Here is a 21,153-nt window from a genome sequence, read left to right as displayed (position 1 = left end):
GTAGCCCATAAGGCAGCTCTGTACCAAAAACCTATGTGCAGGAAAAAAACACTTTTTTTCCAAAAAGCTTTGAGCATTCCCTCATCTCTTTTACCAGCCACTGCACTATAAAGTTGTTGTTCGTACACCAGCTGACAAGCAACGTAGAGACGCTGATCTGAGAAATCCTCCAAGAGAAAGGTCTGGGATGCTACTGAGAAGAGTTCTGGGGGGGGGAACAAAAATAAAAATAAGACATCAGAAGGCGTGTGAAGGAAAGCGCAGGCTCCCTCCGGGAAGGATTTCAATGCCGTGTGCTCACATCGGGTATTCAGGCTGCCGGGAAGCTGTCAAGGTTGTATTTTCGCCTCTGCTCTGGATCACAGGCACAGCAACACCCGACGCTTTCGCCCGCACCCGGTGCAAGGCTCTAGCAAGTCCGGAAACGCTGCTTGTCGGAAAGGGCACGTCGGGAGCATGCAGGCGCCAGGGAAGAGGCGCCAAGGAGGGCTGCAGGCTACGGAGAGGAGGCGCCGACACGCCGCCGGACCCGCCGTGGCGCGGAAACGGAGCCAAAGCTACTGCACCGCGGCACGCCGGAGCCGCGCAGAGCACCGGCACGCCGGCGCTGCACGCACGCTGCACCAGCGGCTGCACGGGTCGGCTGAGAAACGCCTGCGCGCCTGGCAGGAACGACGGCTCCAGGGCGTTCGCGGCGCTCCCGGAGGAACGTGCCTCTTCCTGTGCATCGCCACACGCGCCGAATCCCTGCAGAAAGAGCAAGCACGGCGCCCCGGCACGGTGCTGCACCGCGCGCGCAGGGCAAGCCAACGCGGTCGCCTGCTTTTATTCCAACGTTCATTTGCAGACGGACCCAGACTGCAGCTTTTTAACCACCCCTTTGGGGCGGAACAAGCCTGCTGCTCCGCTTCCAGGTTCCTCGTTAAATTCAACACCGGAGCTGGATTTCTTGAGCCGTTTTCTCCCCAGCACAGCGACCTGAACCGCGCTGCCCTTCCCCGCAGGAGGCTGCGGCATGAGCCAGGCACCGCGGGCCGGAGCTGCCTTCCCACGGCTTTGGCGAAGCAGATGGTTCGGGAAGCGCCAGCGAGGCGCAGCGAGTCCCTAATCCTCGGGCCAGCGACTCCAGCCAGCCGTGCCGAAGGCTGTTGCTTTGGTAGCAAGAGCTACCAGGGCCGCGGCGCGGCAGCCTCTTCCTCTCCGCCCACGGAGCTCCCTCGTCCCTCCAGAGCCTGCCAGCGCGTCTCCCTGACGCGATTTCTGCAGCAAAACTCGGCAGCAGCCCCGTTCCCCTTTCGTCTCACCCCATCCCCGGGCGACGGGTTCAGGGCGCGCACGGCAGCGCCCCGGACCGCAGCACGTTCAGGAGGCCACCGCAGCCGTGGCTCCCTGCAAAGATGCCACCCACGCTCCAGGCGAGGGGCGGCCGCGCGTGGCACAGCGCCCTGCGGGAACGGGCTCGGCGCCAGCCCCAGGGGACGGGAAAACGCCTGCAGCGACTCCACTCCGCTCGCCTGGCTATCGGTTCAACCCAACCGCAGCCAGGAACCAGAACGGGGTAAATTCTAAGACATCCGGTGTTTTTTTTTTCCCTTCTTGTCAAGAAATATGGAAAACCTTCAAAGACTCAGACTCCGGAGGCACTAGAGCAGTCCCTCTTCAGCTTTTACAAGAGCGCAATACCATTTTTATTACCTTAGAGTCTCCTCTCTTTGGACTACCACCCCTTCAATATAAAACAAAACGACACAAGCATCGACAGGACGTTTTTCTCCATGAAGCCTGCTCTCGCGGCAGGGAACACGCAGCCCCGGAGACCACTCGCCCGCGTGCCGTGCCGAGGACGCAGCTGAGAGATGGGAGCGCCGAGGAGTGCGGCTCCCAACGGCCCCGCACCAGCAGTGGATGCTTCCAGGGCCGCCAGCAGGAACAGAGCTAATCTTTCAGTTCAGAGATCTCTTATCACAAACACGCTCCCAGGAAAAGGGGATAATGGAGAAACGCGCTGCTACCTGCCCTGCCTGCAGCGGGGCCTTTTGCTGCACATCTGGAGAGCCCAGAGGCCAAGAGCAGCTGCAGAGGCTTAGCAAGGCTGCCTCGCTCCCAGGGACGGTTTCCCTTAAATAAAAGCAGAGCTATAAAGCACCTGGACACCCTCCAACGCTGTTGCTCATTTAGTAACAGCTCGGGGATAACCGCAGGACCCCGGCGCCTGCGACTGCTCCCAGCACTGTGCACACAAGCTGCTCCCATGGAAATAGCAATATTCGATTGCTCGTGCGCCCCCGGCACGGGAGACCTGCAGCAGCACTGAGACACGAGCCCGGTTCCTCCAGCTGTCACAGCACCGTCGGTCCCTTCAAACTGCAAAAGCTGCCCAACACCATCATTTCTGGGCACTGCCTCCCCCTGCCCGCTCGAGGGTTTACGCATTCCTCCCCCCGTGCAAGACCTCCTTCTTCCCTTGAAAGGGGTGAGCGACCCCCCCACATCTCACCCCTTCACGGCGCAAAACGCCGGTCCCACGGGCACCTGCGCTGCCGCGGCAGCACCCACCGCCCCCCTCGCCGGGAGCCGCGGGGTCACGGCTCCCTCCGCTCGCTGCAGATAGGGAGGTGGGTTTGCACATCTCGCTGGGGCAACGAGTCCTAGGCAGCAGGTAGGACGCTGCTGCCATGCGGTTTTTTGTTTTGTTTTGTTTAAACAGCAGCTCTCATCCCAAAATGCAGAGTCTACGCAGCCCTCAAACGACAGGATCCATGGACAGAAGCAAAGCAGCTCTTTAAGAGGCAGGAAAAAGCATTCTCCGTTTCCTGAACATACAGAAGCCTCTCTGCTACATCACCTTAATTTGTTAGAACTTTTCCCACCCCACATTTTGTGTTTCCATTTCACATCTCAGATGAGAAAAGGATTCTGCTTCTGTTGACAGCTGGGTTTTGCACATCCCTGCAGTCTGGTGCCGTGCACCAGTATCGCAACACTGCGAAGTTTTGCTTGCAAGATGTTTCACAGAGGTTTTGTTTTGTGTCTTTTTTTTTTTTTTTAAGACTCTAAAAAGAATGAAAACTACTAGTGGAAATATTTTAACTGGACAGATGTCCAGTCCCTAAACACCTATTCTCTCACGAAGTTTCATTTGCCACACAGCGAGGGATGCTGCACCAGAGGGAAAGGAAAGGGAGGAGGCAGCAGACACCTGCAGTTACCCGGGAAATCGGCAAGTATTTGCGAACAAAACCGCCTGGCAGAGGCCTGGACTTTGTCCCCTGCTCATCAGCTGCACGACGCCCCGAGACGCGAGCCCGGAGGCCTGCACCTCCTGGCGGAGCGGCTGCACGCCCGAGCGGAACGGAGCGGCCAGGTTTAACGCAGCCGTTAGCAGACGCTTACCCTGAAGTCGATTCCAACCGTGGAGATGAAGCTGCCTGCGAGGAAAGCGCCGTCTTTGAACCGCACCAGCAAGCACGTTTTGCCGACCCCCGAGTCGCCCACCAGCATCACCTGCAAAGGGGGGGGGGGAAGGTTAAACACCATCTTTTCCTCAAGGAAACCCACCCAAGCAATTCCCCCTCTCCCCCCAAAGAGACAAATCCCAGGAGCACGCAGCAGGTTCCTTATTCTCGAGGGAATAAATCACGCCAAAGAGCCACGTCCTCGGATCTCGGAGCCCCCCCGCTCCGGCGAGGTCCCAGCGGGACGCCGGGCTTGGCAGGCCGACAGCTTCCCGCGGTTGAGAAATACCGAGCTGCGTAATAAACCTGTATTAACAGCCGCTTTGATTTGCACAGCTTTACGCTTAAACGGCACGATTACATCTCTCTTAAAATGGACTGCCATTATCCCTTTGTAAGTCATTAGCCCGTGACTGAATTTAAATGGTTTTTAACGAAGGCGCTGCCCTGGGTCAAACCGAATCCACGCAGGATTCATCAGAAGGGAAAAAATCAAGACGCCGCCAACGGCGCTGCCGCTTCACCCACGAGCGGGCCGGGAAGAGCCGCCGGCGCGATACCGGCAGGGCGCGGGGGCAGCACCTCGCTCCCGATCCTGCCGCGGCGAGGGCAGGAAATCCACAGAATTTCACAGTGTATTTCTGTGAATGAGATCCGAGGGAAGGTTGCAAGGGGGGGGGGGATCGGGGGCGGGGGGGGGGAATATCTCATTTTTAGCACAAAATGGTATAACACAGCATAACTTTCTGGACACCCGTCCTCGAGCAGGTCGCCCCACGCGATGCCGCTGGCCGGCACCGAGCCCGCGGCCCCCTGCCCCGGTGACAACACCTAGCAGTTACCTTGGGCAGAGCTCATGAGCCTTAAGAGAAGGGTTAAAAAAAAGGGGGAAAAAAAGCAAGCAAACGCTTAACAAACATATTTACTGAATATGGAGCAATTTCTCTCCACCGCTGATTCAGAACCAGCAAGGCAGCTATCAGCGGGTTTTGCTACCGGCGCTTTCTGGCGTCCCGGGGGCACCGCGGCGCGACGAGCCCCCGCCCGGGGAGGCGCCGTCGAGGGGCAGCGCCGAGGGGGGCTGGCTCCATTTTAGGGAAGCCGCCGGGTTCAACCGCCCCGAGCCTGCGTGGAAGCAGCCAACTTTGCTCTTCCCAAGGCCGCCGGCTCCTGCTCCGGCTCCTGCTCCGTGTCCCCCCCCTTTTCAGCGACGCTTCGGCCCCGCCGAGCGCCCCGCGCCCCGCGGCGGCTCCGTCCCCGCCGGAAAGGCGCGCGGGAGCGGCGCCGCGGGCAGCGGGGCCCCGCACGCACCTTGAAGGCCAGGTCGTGGAACTCGCCGCTGCTGCTCAGCGAGGGCCGCCCGGGCGCCGCGGGGCCGTTGCGGGGCAGGTCGGCGGCGGGCGCGGGGCCCCGCGGAGGAACGGCGGCGGCGGCGGCGCGGCCGGGCCCCTGCGCGGCGGCGGCAGCGGGCAGCGCGGAGGAGGGAGCGGCGCCGCCGCCCTTGCTCCTCGCCGCCTTCTTCCGCGACATGCCGGGGCCGGGGCCGGGGCCGCGCCGGGCGCTGCGGGCGCGGGCTGTGCCGGGCCCCGCCACCGACCTGCCCCGCGCCGCCGCCGCCGCCGCCTCCCGCCGCGGCCCCGCCCCGCCCCGCCCCGCCCCGCCCCGCCGCCAATGGGAGCGGCTCGGGGGCGGGGTATGACCTGGCCCCGCCCCCTCCCAGCCGCGCGCCCCGACGGGGCTGCGGGGAGCGGCGCAGCCTGCGGTCGCGCGCGCGCGGGAGCGGGGCCCCTGCGCGGGGCGGCTGCACACGCGGGAGGGGGCGGCACCTGTTTGCACGCACACGGGGAGCGGGGCGCGGTGCGTTTGCACGCACATGAAGCGGTGCACAGGGCGTTTGCACACGCAGGTGGAGGTGGAACGCATTTGCATACGCACGGGGAGTAGTGCACGGTGCATTTGCACACACACGAAGCGGTGCGCCGGGCGTTTGCACACACAGGAGGAGGTGGCATGCATTTGCACACACACGGGGAGCAGTGCACAGTGCATTTGCACCCACATGAAGCAGTGCACAGGGCATTTGCACACGCAGGAGGAGGTGGCACGCATATGCATACACGCCAGGAGCAGGGCACGGTGCATTTGCACGCACACAGGTAGCCGGGTACAGCGCACTTGCACACACAGGAGGAAGTGGCACACATTTGCACACATACTCAGGGAGTGGTGTATGGTGCATTTCTGCACATGCAGGGAGCCGTGCTTGGTGCATTTGCACACACACAGGGAACAGCAGTGCACTTGCACACACACAGGGGTGCAGCTTACATTTGCATGCATATGCATGGAGCAGTGCACGGTGCATTTGAGTGCACACAGAGCAGCAAAGGATGCGCTTGCATGTGTGCATAGGGAGCAGCACAGGGGGCATTTAGACATGCATGAAGGGAGCTGTGCACAATGCACTTGCATGTGCCTGAGGGCAGCAGTGCCAGGGGCATTTTTGCACTGGCGAGAGAAGTGGTGCCGGGCACCGGCGAGTCGTGGGGGACGCCATGAGTCGTGGGGCTCTGGGCAAGGCAGCACAGGGGTGATGGGCCCAGCATAGCAAACCCCAACGGGGCAAGGGCTGGCTGCGGCAGGGCTGGGCATGGTTCATTTGAGGACAGGAACCTGCATTAGCTCCACTCCGTCTCGACAGCTGGGTTCGGCGAGCGGTGCTTTGCATCTGCAAACGAAATGGCACCTGAGGCACCGAGATTTTCTCGGCTGAAATAAATGCATTTATCTGCGCGACGTATTTCCAGTGGCGCGGCCTCATCCTGACTGGAAAAGGAGGCTCGAACAGTCAGAGCTAAGCGGGAGCAGAGAATAAACGGCCCTGGCGAGCAGCCAGGCAGGCGCACAATGAGGACGTAAATCAGTAACCACGCTCGCACCAGACCGAGCGGAGCCGAGGGAGGGCGGCCGCGGGCAGCCCGGGCCCGGCGGGGAGGGGAGCGCCACGGGGCGGCCGCTGAGCCCTGGGCCGTTCGTCACACGGATGCCCCGGGGCGGCCGGATCTTGCACGAGGTCCCTCTTTGGGAAGATGTGTGTGCCCGAAGCCCTCGGCTGTGCCGGGAAACGCTCCTCACACAGCTGCAGGAGCTGATGGGATAACTGCAGCCGAAAGCGGACGGAGACGTTTCCTAAAAATAGCGTGGGAGAACAGCACGGGCCCGTGGAGCCGGCAGCACCGGACGGGGGTGTCTGGCAGCGCCGTGCGGGGCCGGTGCTCGCAGCCGCTGTTTGTTCCTCCGGCCCCGCGAGCGGCGGCGTCTCGCAGCGAAGGCGCCGGGCTCGGTGCTGCCGGTGCTGCAGCCCCGGCTCTGCACGGATGCGCCGCTCCGGGTTTCGAGGCCGAGGGGTTTCTCCTACGTGGCGGCACGCTGGGCGGCCCGCGAGGCACGGCATGCTCAGAGCTGCGGGGGGGGTCTCGGTGCACGGCACCCGCACCCGTCGGTTATTGCCGTGTGGGAGCTGACTGCTTTCTTCTTGCAGCTGTGAAGGCTAAATTCCTACATTTTGCATACATTAAATTCCTACATTTGCCTCTCTCTTGTATTGCCAAGGCAGTGCAAGCCTCCTTCCTCTGCTTGCTCCCGTGCCCGGCTCTGATGTGCCCCGTCCCTCCGATGCCCCCTCGGGTGCTCCGGTGCGTCTTGAAGGGCAGCTGCCACCCACGGCTTCACCCCGGCTCCTGAGGCGCCAGGCTTTTCCCGGCCCAGCTCACGCCAGGGCTGCACATGCCCGGGAGCCCTAGAGAGCCTGGACCGTTGCTAAGTCCTTGTTTCTTGGCATTAAACCCCATAATTTATTTGCAAGGCAAGTTCTATTTAATAAGCAGCAACGTGTTGCTTTCGCCAGAGAACAAGCAGCTCCGGTCCGACGGGCTTCAGCCGCGGGGAGCTGCCCCAGCGCCACCTCCAGCTCCGCAGCGCCGTGTGCCGGGGGCGACTCGCTCCGCTGGCGCCCGCTGCGCCTCACCAGGGCTCGTGCTCACTGCACGACCTTGGTCCCCGCTGCCCACGTGCCGCTGCCGCTGCAGCCTGAGCCGGCGGGACGCAGCAAGCAAAGCTGCTGGTAGCAGGATCGCACTCCCAAGCGCACCGCATTCAGCCCTCTCTGCCCCCTGCACTGCTGGGTTTTTCTTTCCTCCAGGCCCTCGTGTTTGCATTTTGTCCTCAGCCGTGGTCCTCCCTGCCCGACCCTGCCGAGCCCCGAGGCCGCATGCTGGTGCCTGCGCAGTGGAGCAGCCTGGCCCTGTCGGACACAGCTGGCTGCCTGCATCCCTGTGCATCCCCTCCCTGTGCACCACCTCCACGTGCATCCCCTCCCTGTGCATCGCCTCCTGCTGCATCCCCTCCCCATGCATCATCTCCGTGTCTATCCCCTCCCCGTGCATTACCTCCCTGTGCATTGCCTCCTGCTGCATCCCCTGCCTGTGCATTGCCTCCCTGTGCATCACCTCCCCGTGCATCCCTTCCCCATGCATCCCCTCCCTGTGCATCCCCTCCCCGTGCATTACCTCCCTGCGCATCCCCTCCCCATGCATCGCCTCCTGCTGCATCCCCTCGCCGTGCATCCCCTCCCGTGCATTACCTCCCTGCGCATCCCCTCCCCATGCATCGCCTCCTGCTGCATCCCCTCGCCGTGCATCCCCTCCCATGCATCGCCTCCCTGTGCATCACCTCCCTGTGCATGGCCACGCCAGAGGCACCCAGTGACCCAGGGACGGGGAAGCTCTGCTCACACACAGTCTGCTCACGACAGCAAAGGTGACGCCCGCGAGCATGGGCAAACTCTGCTCCCTGGAGAAACCTCTGCGCAGCCGGGTACCGAGGGGTCGGACACATTCGCCATCTCCTGGTGCCGCTGCACCACGACCAGGTCTGTCCTGCCAGGAGCTCACCCAGCAAATACGGGTCCCTGCCCGCCCGCCAGCACGCTGTGCGGGGCGCAGCCACGCGGCCCCGGCATTGCAGCACGCTTTCCTGCTCTCCCTGTGCACCGCGGCGGGCTCTGCGGCCCAGACACGCTGTGCTCCCCGGGAAGCTGCCGGGACGGCAGCACAGCGGGGACATGGGAGCCCGCGGCACGCGTCCGGGCGGCACAGGCCGGCTCCGCACCGCGCGTTGCAAACCAGCCCCGCACCACGGGGCTGCCAAGTCAACGCACTGCACGAGTTTTGGAGCAGCTTCTGGTAATAGCTGCAAACGGCTCCCTGAGGGGGTTTTGCAGAGCTCGCTGGATCCCGTTATCTCCCCATGGGCACCGTCCCGGCGCGCGCAGCCCGGAGGCAAACCCTGAGCACGCCTCCGCTCGCTGAACTGCCCCGCTGGCCCGTCTCCCCTCTCCAGCGCCCTCTCCACGGGCTTGGGCATGGTGCTGCCTGGCCCCTTCGGCGCCCTCTCCCCCACGAAAGGGCCACGGTGCCGGGTCCCGACGAGCCTGGCCGACGCCGAGGCCGCAGCACTGATTTTGCTTGTGCCAAGACAAAAATCAGCGAAGGTTTCCGCCGGCGGAGGACGAGCGCCGGCCGGCCCGCGTGCCTCCCTGGCTCTGTTAGCGCTGACGAGCTCCGCTTGCATTTGGCTTTAGCGCACGTTTGCTTGCAAGGCCTCCTAAGGCCTTTTCCCCGTTTTTTGGAGAGAAGGGAGAAGGGGCGGGCGGGCGGCGAGGGAAGCGGTACTAGAGGGCGCCAAGCATTCACGAACGGAGCGGCAGCGCTGGGCGGCAGCGGGGCGAAGCCTGCCGCCGCTCCGGCGCGCAAAGCCCCCGCGCCTCGGCAGCACGTTGGAAGGTCTCACTCCAACCCCGACCTAACCGAGCCTTTACTCGTGTTGGTAAGAGACCGGGAGCCCATCTCGCCCTGTCCTGCCGGGCAGGAGAAGGCGCTACGCCTGCATGGAGAGCAGCGGAGCACGGAGAGGCCGGCTGCAGCCAGCCGGCGCCTGGAACAGTGGCGCGAAGCAACGGGGTGCAGGGACGGGAGCGGCACAGCCGGGGCCGGGGCCCTGCGGAAGGTGTCTCCGGCGTGGGCTGGCTGCATCGCGCCGCTTTCCGATGCCGCAAGGACGTTCCCGGCCAGCTGCAGCTCCGCCACGGGTTGCTGAGCCCGGCGCGTCTGCCACCGCCGCTGCCGCCGCTCGGGTGCGCTCGGCCTGCGCTGCCGGCGGGACGGAGGGAGTTCGCACCCGCTCGGCCGGCGTTTAGTCCTACTTCAAGTAAACAGCAGTGAGAAACGCTCCGCGCGCTCGCCAGTAGGAGGAACCAGCGGAGTCCCGTCCCCGCAGCAAGCCGTTCCCTGCCTGCGAACAAGCGATCGCCTCCTGGCCCAGAGCGCGTTTTCCACTTCCATCATTTTCTGCAGTTTGCATTTTAAAATCTGTTCCTACTCAGCGCCGAGACCTTCCTCCGAGATCAGAAATAACCATTCGGTGTGAGCAAACTGCAGCTCGATGGAGCCCTGCTGTGCCCTCTCCCGCTCCCGCGGCTGCTCCCTTGTCTGCTGCCCTCGTGCAGCCTGGCAGCCCTGTCGTTGCGGGGGGAGCACTTAACTTCGTTGCGGTTTCACCTGATGGATTACATTGGTGATCTGCTCTGCTGATCGCGATCCATACGGAGAATATTTTCTCCTTGCTGTTATCTCAAGAAATTTGGATCTCGGTACAGAGGATCAGGAAAAAAAAAAAAATTACAACGGAGGGAGCGGAAATAAATACACCGCAGTCACACGAGGAAGTAGTAACCACTGAGCTATTTTGGGCAAAATACATCACGCAAAAGACGATGCGTCTTTCAAGCAGATTTCAAGTCCAAAAGGCACAAAATTTTTCAGAAAGTAAATTCTCACGTATATGAAGTACCATGACACGGAGTGAAGCTGTCAGGCTTCTCACTTAAGCTTTGCACAGCGTTTTGCCCCAGCGAAGCCAGGACCCCAGCGAGTACAAACCGTCATCGCTCCGCTGGTTTCCGGGGCAATTCGCCTGGCTAGAGCGGAGCAGGTGCTCGCGCGCTCGGCTGAGCGAGGACGGTGCGGGACGGAGCGCGGGAGGCAGAGCAGGAGCCAGCGAGCGGGGCTGCAGGCACAGCGCGGCTTTGCACCCCCCGGCTGCACCGCCGGCGCCCGCGGTCCGTCCTCGCTTCCTCCGAGTCGCGAGTGCCCCAAAGGCACAAGTGGCTTTAAAAACCCTGCGCGATCCAGGAGCAAACACGCTGTCGCCTCCCGTCTCCTGAGCTTTCGGAGGTCACGGCGTGCACGAGGCGGAGGGAGCTCAGCAATAACCAGCTGCTTTATTAAAGGAAAAGGCAAGATCCCCACGAGCAGTTGCAGGAGCGGAGGCTTTCGGGGAGGCAGCGGCTATCACAGGGCACAGGGGGAAGGCATGGCCTGGCCCCAAAGCGAGCGCCCGCGTGCAGGCGCCCGCCCGCGAGACGGCTCAGGAACAGGCATCCCGGAGCGTGCTGGACACCCGCGGACGGCCAGCACGTCCCGCTCCCACCCCTCCGTGGCGTGCTTCCTCCCTCGAAAGCTGCTGGCAGATTTCCCGGGCCCCAGAGCTGCCCGGTCCCCAAGGACATGGCCGGCTGCCGCGAGCTCCGCGCACACTCGCTGCCAGCACCACGGAGTGCAGCAGACCGGAGGGAACCCTTGCACGCCGGCTGCCAAGGGTGAGCTTGAGCGGTCTGCTGCACCCAACTTAAGCGTTATGGAGAAATATTTAAGAAAGGGTGAATGGCAGCAAGAATTAATGGAAGATGCAAGCTGCTCTCGTTCTTATTTAGCAAAAACCCACTGGAAGCTATGTCCAGGTCAAAAAATTTCCCAAGGAGCGAGTGCTTTTGGTTGGCACATCAGTCCTCAGACCCGACGGAGCTCAACAGCACTTGTCTCTGGAGGATGTGCAGGATTTGCCCTAGGGCCCAACTGCCAGGACCGAGGGAGCTCCTCTGGACGTGAACCAAGCACTCCTCTACTGCGTCTCTTCGAATGGCTTCGGCAGAAGCTCTTTCCTCCGGGAAGGATCTGGCCAGCTGCGGGGAGGTAATGCTGAGTTCCTGAGTGCCAGAGGAAGTTCCTCGGGGCGCCAGGTAGAAACACGACTCCAACGGAGCTCCTGCCATTCCCAATCTCCTGGAGGCCGCGGGGAGGCCTCGGGGCACAGGAGCTCTGTAAGCCCCTTCCAGGATCTGTTGCAAACGGCTCTGCATTTCCTTCCCCGCAACGACAAGGCACCAGAACGTGGTCACCCCGTGCCCAAAGCGGGGCTTGAGCGCAGTTCCCGTGGGTTTGCTGGGAGCAGAACGCGCTGCCTTGCCCCTCAGGCAGGGAGCAGCCGCTGGTGTGTGTACCAATCCCACCTCGGAGCAATGCTGGCTACGGAGTACTTGGAACGTGATTCGTCTTTCCTGGCTCTCCATAAGACGCATTTATCCTCCTTGCTTTACTTCTCCCTCAGAACGGTCTTACTCCAGTGGTGCATCTTCAGCTGGGTTCAGGTCTCCTGAACAGTGGAGGTGCAGATCTAAGAACAAGCCTCTTCGTTCTGGGGAAAGGATGGGTTGGAGCCAGGTCTAAAAGCAACACCTTGGGTCTACGCCTCTCAGGTTTCCCATCCCAGGCCGCTGGCTCTGGGTGAATGTTGTGCCCCGGGGCAGATGTCCGCTGCTTCTCTCCAAGTCTCTGTCCTTCTCTCGCCCAGCCAGGCTCCAGCAGCTTGCGCTCCGGTGCCACGTTTTAACCTCCCTCGCAGCCTGCGACACACGTACACATCATTCGCTGTGTTTACGGTGAGAAATCCATGCTGGGCTGGACGGGACCCAAAGCCTCGAGTTTCCAGAGGAAGTGATCTGGCGCTGAACAAGACGAACAGCTCCAAAAGCAGGAATTTCTCCTACGTTTTATTTGGGCTTCCTTGTGTTCTCCCCTCGGCTGATGGCTGGGGCCATGTTCAGTACATACCATCCTACAGCAACACGGTGAAAAAGGCACGTATTAAACACTAGCAAATTAGGTCCCCCATAAAGTTATCAGCTACCACACTTTCTCTCCCATTGCTTTCGAATGGGGCCGGTTTTGGAGAGACCTCTGGAGAGAGATGCCCTTTGCAAGGACAGAGGAATCCTGTCTCCTTCGCTCACATACAGACTTATCTTAGCAATATTCTTTGCTCACTTTAAACTAGCACCGGTTCAGCTCACCGAAGAGCCACCAGACCACGGAGGCTGCTCAGTCAGTGACAGGAGGATGGCAGCGGGGCTGGGCTCCGGGCGAGGGCCAGACCCGTCCCCGGGGCCCGGGGCCAGGCCGTTTCTCTGCAGAACGCGAGGGGCGTTTGAAACCCGATGACTTTTCTGTGGTTGACGTTAAAAAAGCAGCACGGAAAAGTACCTGCCTTGGTTTTCATCAGGTTTCAAGCTCTCTCCGGATCTGGATCGCTTGCTGCACCGCAGAGGTCTAACACACACCAAACCCTGCCGCTTTTGTTGGATTCAACCCCTCGGGGCTGGTAGCGGCCCCGGGAGCTCCATGCCAAACGCTCCCACGGGAAGGAGCCGGGCAGCACTCATGCTCCTGTCTCCTCCCGGTCAGGCCCCGCTGGCTGCACGTTCGGAGCAAGGAAGGCTCCCCCATATATTTCTGAGGCAGCCGAAGCCTCTGCCCGGCAGAGCTCCTGCCCCAGGAAACGGGCGGAGAGGGCCGGGTGCCAGGAAGCTGCTCACCTCCCGGCTTTGGCCAAAGCAGGTTTTGTCGCAGGTGCTGCAGAGCCAGGAGCCCCGGACCCTTGCGTCCCTGCCGGGTCTCCGGGATGCCCCCTGTCCCTCGGGATGGCCCCCATCCCCAGGATGCTCCGCACTCCTGGGAGACGCCCTGTCCCTGGGATGCCACTTGTTTGCTAGGATGCACCATCCTCAGGATGCCCCTTCTCCCTCAGGATGCTCCTTGTTCTCCGGGATGCCCTGCTCCCCGGGATGCTTCCTTTTCCCCAGGATGCTCCCGTCCCCCAGGATACCCCCTGCCAGCCCCTGGGATGCCCCCCATCCCCGGCATGCCCCTTGCTCCCCGGGATGCCCCCCATCTCCTGTGATGTCCCTGTTCCCCGGGATGCCCCTTGTTCCCCAGGATACCTCCCATCCCCGGGATGCCCGGTTCCCCGGGATGCCTCCCATCTCCCGGGATGTCCCTTCTTCCCTGGGATGCCCCTTGTTCCCCAGGATACCTCCCATCCCCGGGTTGCCCCTGTTCCCCAGGATGCCCTGTTCCCCAGGATGCCTCCTGTCTCCCGGGATGCCCTGCTCCCCGGGATGCCCCCCGTCTCCCGGGATGCCCCTCTCCCCCCGGCCGCCCCCCATTCCCTCCCCGAGCCGGGCGCCGGGGCGGTCGCCGAGCTGCGCGCCCCGCTCGACCCCGCGGCGCGGCCCGGGCGCTGCCCGCTGGCGGCGGCCGGGACCGGGGCCGGGACCGGGACCGGGGCCGGGACCGGGGCCGAGCGGGGCGGGGGCGGCCGCGGCGCGGGGGCGGCCGCGGCGGGCGGGCGGCGGGGCTGGAGCGGCGCCGGGTTTCCGCCGGGAGGGCGGAGCGGGGGGAGGCGGCGGGCCGCGGCCCGGGCGGAGCGCAGAGGCGAGCGGAGCCGAGCGGAGCCGGGCCGGGCCGGGGCTGTCAGCGCGGCGGAGCGGGGCGGCGGCGGCGGCGGCGGCGGCGGCGGGGCAGCACAGCGGGCCGGGCCGGGCCGCGCCGCGCCGGGCAGCGCCAGCGCCAGCGCGGCGGGGAGGCCGCCATGCGCGGCGGGCGCTGAGCCCGGGCCGCCCGGGCGCCGAGCGGCGGCGGGGCCGAGCGGGGCCGGGCCGCGCCGCGCCGGGGCAGCGGCGGCGGCGGCGGCGCCGGGGCCATGCCATGCCCGTAGGGAGAGATGCCTTTTGGAAATGGACACACTGGATCACAGCGCAAACATGGCGTCCCCGCGGCGCGGCTGCCCCTCTCGGGCTGGTGCCTGCTCTGCTCCCTGCTGTGCGGGGGGCTGGCGGCCGCCAGGACCCCCCCGGCCCCCGGCTGCCAGCCCTGCGCCGCCGCCTGTACCTGCGCCGCCGGCTCCTGCCTCGTCAACTGCTCTGCCCGCGGCCTGGAGCGACCGGCCGCCGACGTCCCGCCGGCCGCCACGGCGCTGTGAGTACCGCGGGGCGCGGCGGGCAGCGGGGGGGGGGGCAGCGCCGCGGCCGCGGGTTTCGGTGACACCGGGGCCGCGGGTTCGGGCCCCGCCGCCGGCCGCCGCTCGGCCCCAGGCGGGATCCGAGCGCGGCGGGGCGGCAGCTGTCTCGCTTCCTTCGACTTCCCAGAAGTTAAATTCTTCCCGAGGGGGATCTGCGCACTCATAAAACTTGCGGTGCTTTAACACGGCGCTGGAGATCGGGCGCCTGACAGCAGGGGCAGATACGGAGACGTCTGCAGGAGCGCGCGGTGCGGGCGCCGCGGGCTTGGACGCGGGCAGAGGTGGCCCGAGCCAAGCAAAAGGGAAAACAGCTTCAGTATGCGAAAAATGCGGGCCCAGCCGGGCAGCGCGGCCCTGGTTCAGTAGCTCCAGCTAGAGAGGGACTAACGCGGCCTCGCCGCCGACCCCGAAAATCGCAGTGGCGAGGCCGCCGCGACGCGTGCCGGAGCTCACCTGGAGAGAGCGAGCGTTTTTTGGGATCCGGCCCGCACCGGGTGATCTCGTGACACCCAGCCAGACAGCCTGGCTCAGATCTTGCCAAAACGTGGCAGCCCGCCGGGCATGTGAGTCTGTGGGATCAGGAACATCCCGTCAGCTACGCTGAGCAAACCTGGAGACCTTCCCTGGGGGTGCGTTGAGGAAAGCCCGGAGGGGGCCGGCTGCGCCGGAGCGGGCGGGTGTTGTGCTGGGGGCTCCTTGCTGCGACTCCGAGGGAAATTACGGGGTGAGAATTGCGTCGAGAAACCAACAGTTGGATGTGGTTTAAACACGGTTGTGTTGACAACAAATTAAAAAAAAAAAAAGTTCAAATCAAAATTTCTTGATGAAAGTAGTAAAACGAGATGACAGTTATGCTCGTGTCTAGATGTTGACTGTGTTGATTTGCTAACATCAGTCGGAAAGATACGCTTCTTGGGAGAGCATAAGAATAGTCCATATGCTCAGTCACTTAAAGTTACTGCTTGACGTGAAAAGCAGACTTAGGGCAGAAGTGTTTGGTTTGTTTTCAGAACCTAAATGTGTGCTCTTTAGGGAGTAACTTTTCTGATCTCGAAGAGACAAAAGCAGCTAGTGATTCATGTTAAGGAGATGGCGTGGGGCCCGGCGCAATAGAAAAATCTCACATTAACTAACTTCTGCTGGTATTTTAATAAGCTAAAGGTCTGCTTTTCTAGTCCAATAATCTTTCATAAGTTTCCACTTTTTAGTGATAATATAGATCTAAAATTATTGCAGAAGTTTCAAAATACCACAGTAAACATTAAATTGTACATCAGCAAGATGTATCTAGACTAACTTCAGGAAAAAGTGTGCTTCTCTAAATCCAGAAGATGAGGTGTTTTCCAAATATTTTCTTAAAAAACACTTTTAAACTTTTCAAAACAAACAAGCCACTGTTTTTTGCAGAATTTCCCTGACTGGGAAATACTGATTTTTATTTAATGTCTTCTGATGTTACATTAGACATTTGGATCTATGGCTCTGGAAGCTGAATGTGCCGTTGGGACAAAGAGGTAGAAGATCCAAGCACTTTCCTGGTCACTTGTAGAAAAGTCTTCAGAAGACTGATGATAAGGAGTTCATTTGGCTTTTTAAGGATTCTGGTTATTACAGTGTGTTTCTAGGATTATTAGTTTTGGTAGTAAGTGTTTGAGACTGTTTATATTATTGTTGTTTAGAGGCATTGAGTTGTAAAAGCTCACAGAATGTTTTGGATTATGTCCTATTATGCAATGACAAATTCAAGTTAGACATAAAGCTCTTGCAGGTCAACAAAACAAAGTGCCCAGAATGTGGGAAGAGGGCATCTGCTAAAGCGAATCTACTGAAACTGCGGGATAGTATTACTGACGTTTTTTTCCGTTTTCAGTGGAGAAATAGTTGTTTACAACACTGTTAAGAGCAGTGCTTTAACGCTCTACTGAGGAAGGATTGTCTTTGGAATTCAGACTTCAGTGAATTGTAAAATCATCTTTGTCAGGCAACAGATCATCTTGCGTGTATAGACTCAGCTGAAAAAGTGTGAGCTGGTTCTGATTTCTGGTACATGATGTGCTGAAATGGTCTGCTGTGGCAGATGGGTTTCCTTTGGGAAAAAGTTTATTCCCCTGTTTGACCTCCTGACAATGAGGAAGGAGACTTGTTTGCTTACATTGTCATTATAACCGTTAAAGATTTATAGATGAATTTCTGTAGGGATGAGAGGGACTCCAGCTCATGACACAGCGAAGTTATGCAAGTAGTTTTGTCTGTTCATTTCATGTTCTTGTTGTTGAACACAGACAGATAAAGTAAATAATATTTTTAATAATCTGCTATCTGTTCTCTTGAGGGGAATGTATTTTATATCTCTACAACCTTTTTTTTTTTATTCATCTGAAATGAAATGGAAACAGCCTTTAGGAAGGCAGAGTTCAGAAAACGCCAGCACCGAGGCTCCCTGGTTCTGCAGCAAGCGGGTGTTAGCAGCTCCCCTAAGCAGATGCGATTCCCTTCATCTAACTGTAGAAATAAGGCCTAGGAAATGAATTCCTCTTGTAGCCAGCATTACAGACGTAGCAACTTAGAGTAAGAAAATGCCAACTTCGGCAGAACAGTTTCCATGAGTACAGAAGAAATGCCACATCCAAAGAATCGCTAAGGAAATAAGCTCTGCTGCTTGCAGACGCTACATACCTAGCTGAAGGCAGTCTCCAGGCAGACTGAGTAGGAATATTGGCCCCCTCCCATCCCTAGAACCAGGTCCTTGAAGAAGTAAAATGCAAAGTCTCACTGGAAGAGCAAGGCTGTTACGCCAAATAGTCTTGTGCACAACATAAAAATTATACTTCAAGAGCAGCGCGTTTCGAGTGTCAGCATTTGCACTTCTGAGTTTCTCCGTCCGAGAAACGTTCTGATCTGATCTCTCTTCAGGCGCTCTGCTCTCAGCGCTGCTGGGTTTTGTTCACGTTTACTTTGAGACTTAGCTATTTTGTGAGATGATATCACCTCTTTTGTTCCTTAACTGGAAATAAACCTCATAAAGGTTTTCTGACTTTCCCTTGCAAATATTGACTATTTCTGACACATCTTTAGTATGATGGTAGTTCTGAAGTGGAGATTTGAATCTCAATTTATAACACACTGTAGCATTGAAACTTCCTTCTTTTTTCTTCATTAATGTTGAGTAGTATATGTGAAAGAGTAAGGAGAAGGTGAAAATATGTGATGAGACCTTCTATCACCACGCTTCTGCAGAAGTAGAAGCTTTGCAGGTTTGGGGGTCATAATTTTTATCCAAAACCCAGCGGGGCTTTTGGTGAATTTGGCAGTGAGCCCGGGGGTTACGCTGCCTAGCCGGTGACTTCACCTAAGCAAACCTTCTCAAAATAAACAGATTTTATGATTCAGAAACCTTCAGTCTGTAATATTTTAAATTGCAAAAGTTTGTAATTACTGGTAGATTTTAGCATTGTTATGTGACGCAGAAACAGCCTTTTCAAGGCTCAAGGAGTCTTCAAAAGATACTGGAAAAGAAAATCCAATTAAAATTAAAATCCAGTTTTAAAAAACCCATGAGGAGTGGAGTGTCTGTACAGTAGTGGTCTGTCCACAAATTCAAAGTAGCTTTACTTCTGTTCCTAGAAAAAAATAAGATAATCTGCAACATCATTCTAATAAGAATCCATATCCTTAGCTTAAATAAGGTTGTGATTCTTTTTTTTGAGAAATTTTGGAGGGGGGAATAAAGCCTAAATGAGGTGCTAGATAAATATTTTGCAAACAAGATTCATTCAGCCAGTGGAAGGGACCAACCACGTAAGCAAATTGTAACTGTAGTTAAAGGACCGAACAAGGAGGCAATTCTGTATTATTCTGCCAAAGCATAATGGTCTCCGGTGTTAGTGAAGTGTCACCATGATGGCATTACACTGATGGCACTGTCCATCGAGGAAGAGGTCTTTGGGTTGTTTATTGTGCTCCTTCCTCAAGTTTTGGAGAAGTTTGAGCTCTAGTCTCATGACGGAGAAGCTTACCTTTTTAAATTTTAAACTTTGACTTTTTTTGTGGTGTTTAGCAATGTACTAACAAAAATGTACTGCTAGGGAAGAAAAGACATCCGTCACAGAGGTGACGTTTGAAGGGTTTCCTGCTTCTTGGCAAATGTTGTAAGGAAAGAATCCAGAGCAGCATCAAGGTGTCTCACTTCCTTGATGCTGGCCCAGCATTTAAAGATTTTGCACTTTGTAATTCGGTGCAGTTAAAACTATGAACCCTGGTAGTGGCTGAAAATGACCCGTTAAGAAACCACAGCTAAACGTCTCCCATCCCACCTGGGCAGAGGGAAGACTTGCTGTGTGAAGGCCTGCTCCTGGCCCTTGTCAGGAAAGGCCTGATCCTGCTTTCCTATATACTCATCAGAGAGTAGCCAAGAGGGTTTGGATGGCACCAAGGTATTCTTTGCTTTAGTTTGCAGAAATAAAAAAAATAAAATATTATCCCACCTCTCCTTTGCTTCTTTTGTCTCCCTCACCTCTACCCTCCAGAATAAATCTGGGGGATCTACCATGTGATCTCAGAGTGGTTATAGGGCCCTGCCTTGGAGAATCTAAGGGAGCTTTTGGAACAGTTAATAATTCCTTCCCATATTCAACTTGGTGAGATTACAGGGATGTGATAGCTTCTAGTGTTAGTGGAAAGGAAGACCTTGTCTTTGCTCAGCTCATGTTTCTAGGTTCCTCTGAAATTTTTTTTAGCAAGTACTGCTTTTACGTTGTTTTTTTCCTCCTATCTCCTGCAATTTGCAGATTTACTGGTGGCGTCTCTTTCCATCTGTGGCTTTCTCATTCTCCAGACTACTTCCCCTTCTGTTTTCTTTTCCCTGTTGGAGAGGAAGTGTGTGCCCAGTCCTGCTTTTTTCCTCTGGCTGGCAAGCCCCCTCCGGGTTTCTCCATGCAGTGAAGGAAGCTGGTTTCACCCAGCTGCTTTCCTTCTGTTCTCACATAGAGGGGTTTTAAAAAGAAAATCTCTTGATTAGAAGGTAGAGTGAAAGAGGCTCATCTGGGGTTGCTAATGCTTTGCTCCCTGTTTGCCATTTAATGGAATTCCCTGTTTTACCTCTTTTGATGCCTCAGTTTCCACACTGTGGTTTCCGTACTGCATTTCTGTGTCATCCTTTCTTCATTTCTTCAAGCTTTGTTGTACTTTGATCACTGCAATTCAGCTTGATTTTGGTATCGTGTCTTTTATTTACCCCATATGTCCCTGAACACTCTCAGGGCTGCAGTAAGTGAGTAAGAGCAGAGATGGGGTGAAGAGGGGCAGCCTGGGCGAAGATGTGCTCTCTGCTGCCGGCATGGAGCAGGGTGGGAGCTGCGTGGAGAGACATCCTTGCTGTGACAGTGAGGGCAGTGGGGGGACACGGCGCTTGTGAAACCACAGTCCTTATTTCTTAACCTGCCTTTGTATTAAAGCATTAGTTTGTTTTTTGTATAAAAGGGCTGTTGTTTGCTTAGACACTGAAGCTAAGTTGACATCTTTATGTGCCAAAAATAAAAACGTCAAATTGAAATATAACATTAGTTTTTGATTTGTGAAGAGCACAGAAAGCAAATAGCACGCAGTTACAGCCATTTCCATTTTTTTAAAGGATAACTATCATCAGGAAGAGCATCAACAACATGCAAGTTGGCCATCTGTAGCGTTTGTGGTAAATTATAGCAACTGCGACCAGTAAATAGATTCTGTCTTCACTTTCCCACTCCTCCTTTTCCCAAAAAGATTGCATCAGTTTTAATGATGTGCTACCACTGGACTTAAACAGAAATAATCAAAACAAAGCTATGTGTGTTCTTCAGTGAGCTGTTTCTTGCCAGTCCTGCTAACAGTAAAAGTAGTTCCCCTCAGGTTAGGAACCAGCAGATCTCTCTGGCTTCCTGGCGTTAGGCCTAGTAAAAACTTTAATAAATTGGGATCGGAGAGAAAGTTTCAGATGTGGCGCACTATGTTGTGTTTAATCCAGTGTCATTTTTAATTTAATTAGCAGCCCATGGTAAGATGCTGTGATATGCTGGTTTGGTACCAGTGCCTGATGGAGGAGAAATGGAGATGTTCTCTTGTGGTAATGACACTGGCATTTTTCAATCAGAGTGCATAGGTGTTAACCATGAGGCCCTGCTGTACCTTCAGTCTGGGGTCTCCAGGCTGCCCATCAGCAGTCCAGTGTTGAAAGGCAGTGGGACTCTCTCTTCCCCCTGCAGAAACACATATCAAGAAACACATTTGGCTCTACATGATACCACTTTGCATGTCTGTGGTGAAGTCATGAGGTCTAATCGCTGGTTTGAAACTGATATTTGCAGGGTTGCGTTGGTAGCCCTGGCTAGAACCTGTGCCCTTTCCTTGGACAGACATCCCTAATGATACTTGCAGGTCCCCAGCAGTGGCCTCTTCACAACTCCCTTGC

The 21,153-nt window shown here is 57.7% G+C and overlaps 2 protein-coding genes across 2 annotated transcripts in view; one reads left to right on the top strand and one right to left on the bottom strand.

Moving 5' to 3' along the window:
- RAB26 (RAB26, member RAS oncogene family) overlaps positions 1-4,985 on the bottom strand; it is a 42,191-nt gene extending 37,206 nt beyond the window's left edge. The window contains exons 1-2 of the mRNA XM_067306464.1: positions 4,767-4,985; positions 3,394-3,504 (exon numbers count right to left, since the gene is read on the bottom strand). Of these exons, the coding sequence (XP_067162565.1) occupies positions 3,394-3,504; positions 4,767-4,985 (330 nt within the window). The remainder of the gene's footprint in view (positions 1-3,393; positions 3,505-4,766) is intronic.
- Positions 4,986-14,386: 9,401 nt separating this feature from the next.
- The window catches only part of PKD1 (polycystin 1, transient receptor potential channel interacting), a 103,631-nt gene continuing 96,864 nt past the window's right edge, over positions 14,387-21,153 (top strand). The window contains exon 1 of the mRNA XM_067305968.1: positions 14,387-14,665. Within this exon, the coding sequence (XP_067162069.1) occupies positions 14,412-14,665 (254 nt within the window). The 5' untranslated portion in view covers positions 14,387-14,411. The remainder of the gene's footprint in view (positions 14,666-21,153) is intronic.

Source organism: Apteryx mantelli, chromosome 16 (genome assembly GCF_036417845.1).
Source record: "Apteryx mantelli isolate bAptMan1 chromosome 16, bAptMan1.hap1, whole genome shotgun sequence".
In the NCBI taxonomy this organism is placed as follows: Eukaryota; Metazoa; Chordata; class Aves; order Apterygiformes; family Apterygidae; genus Apteryx; species Apteryx mantelli.
Note: the sequence above shows the minus strand (reverse complement) of the source record. Positions and strands in the feature narration are given on the sequence as shown.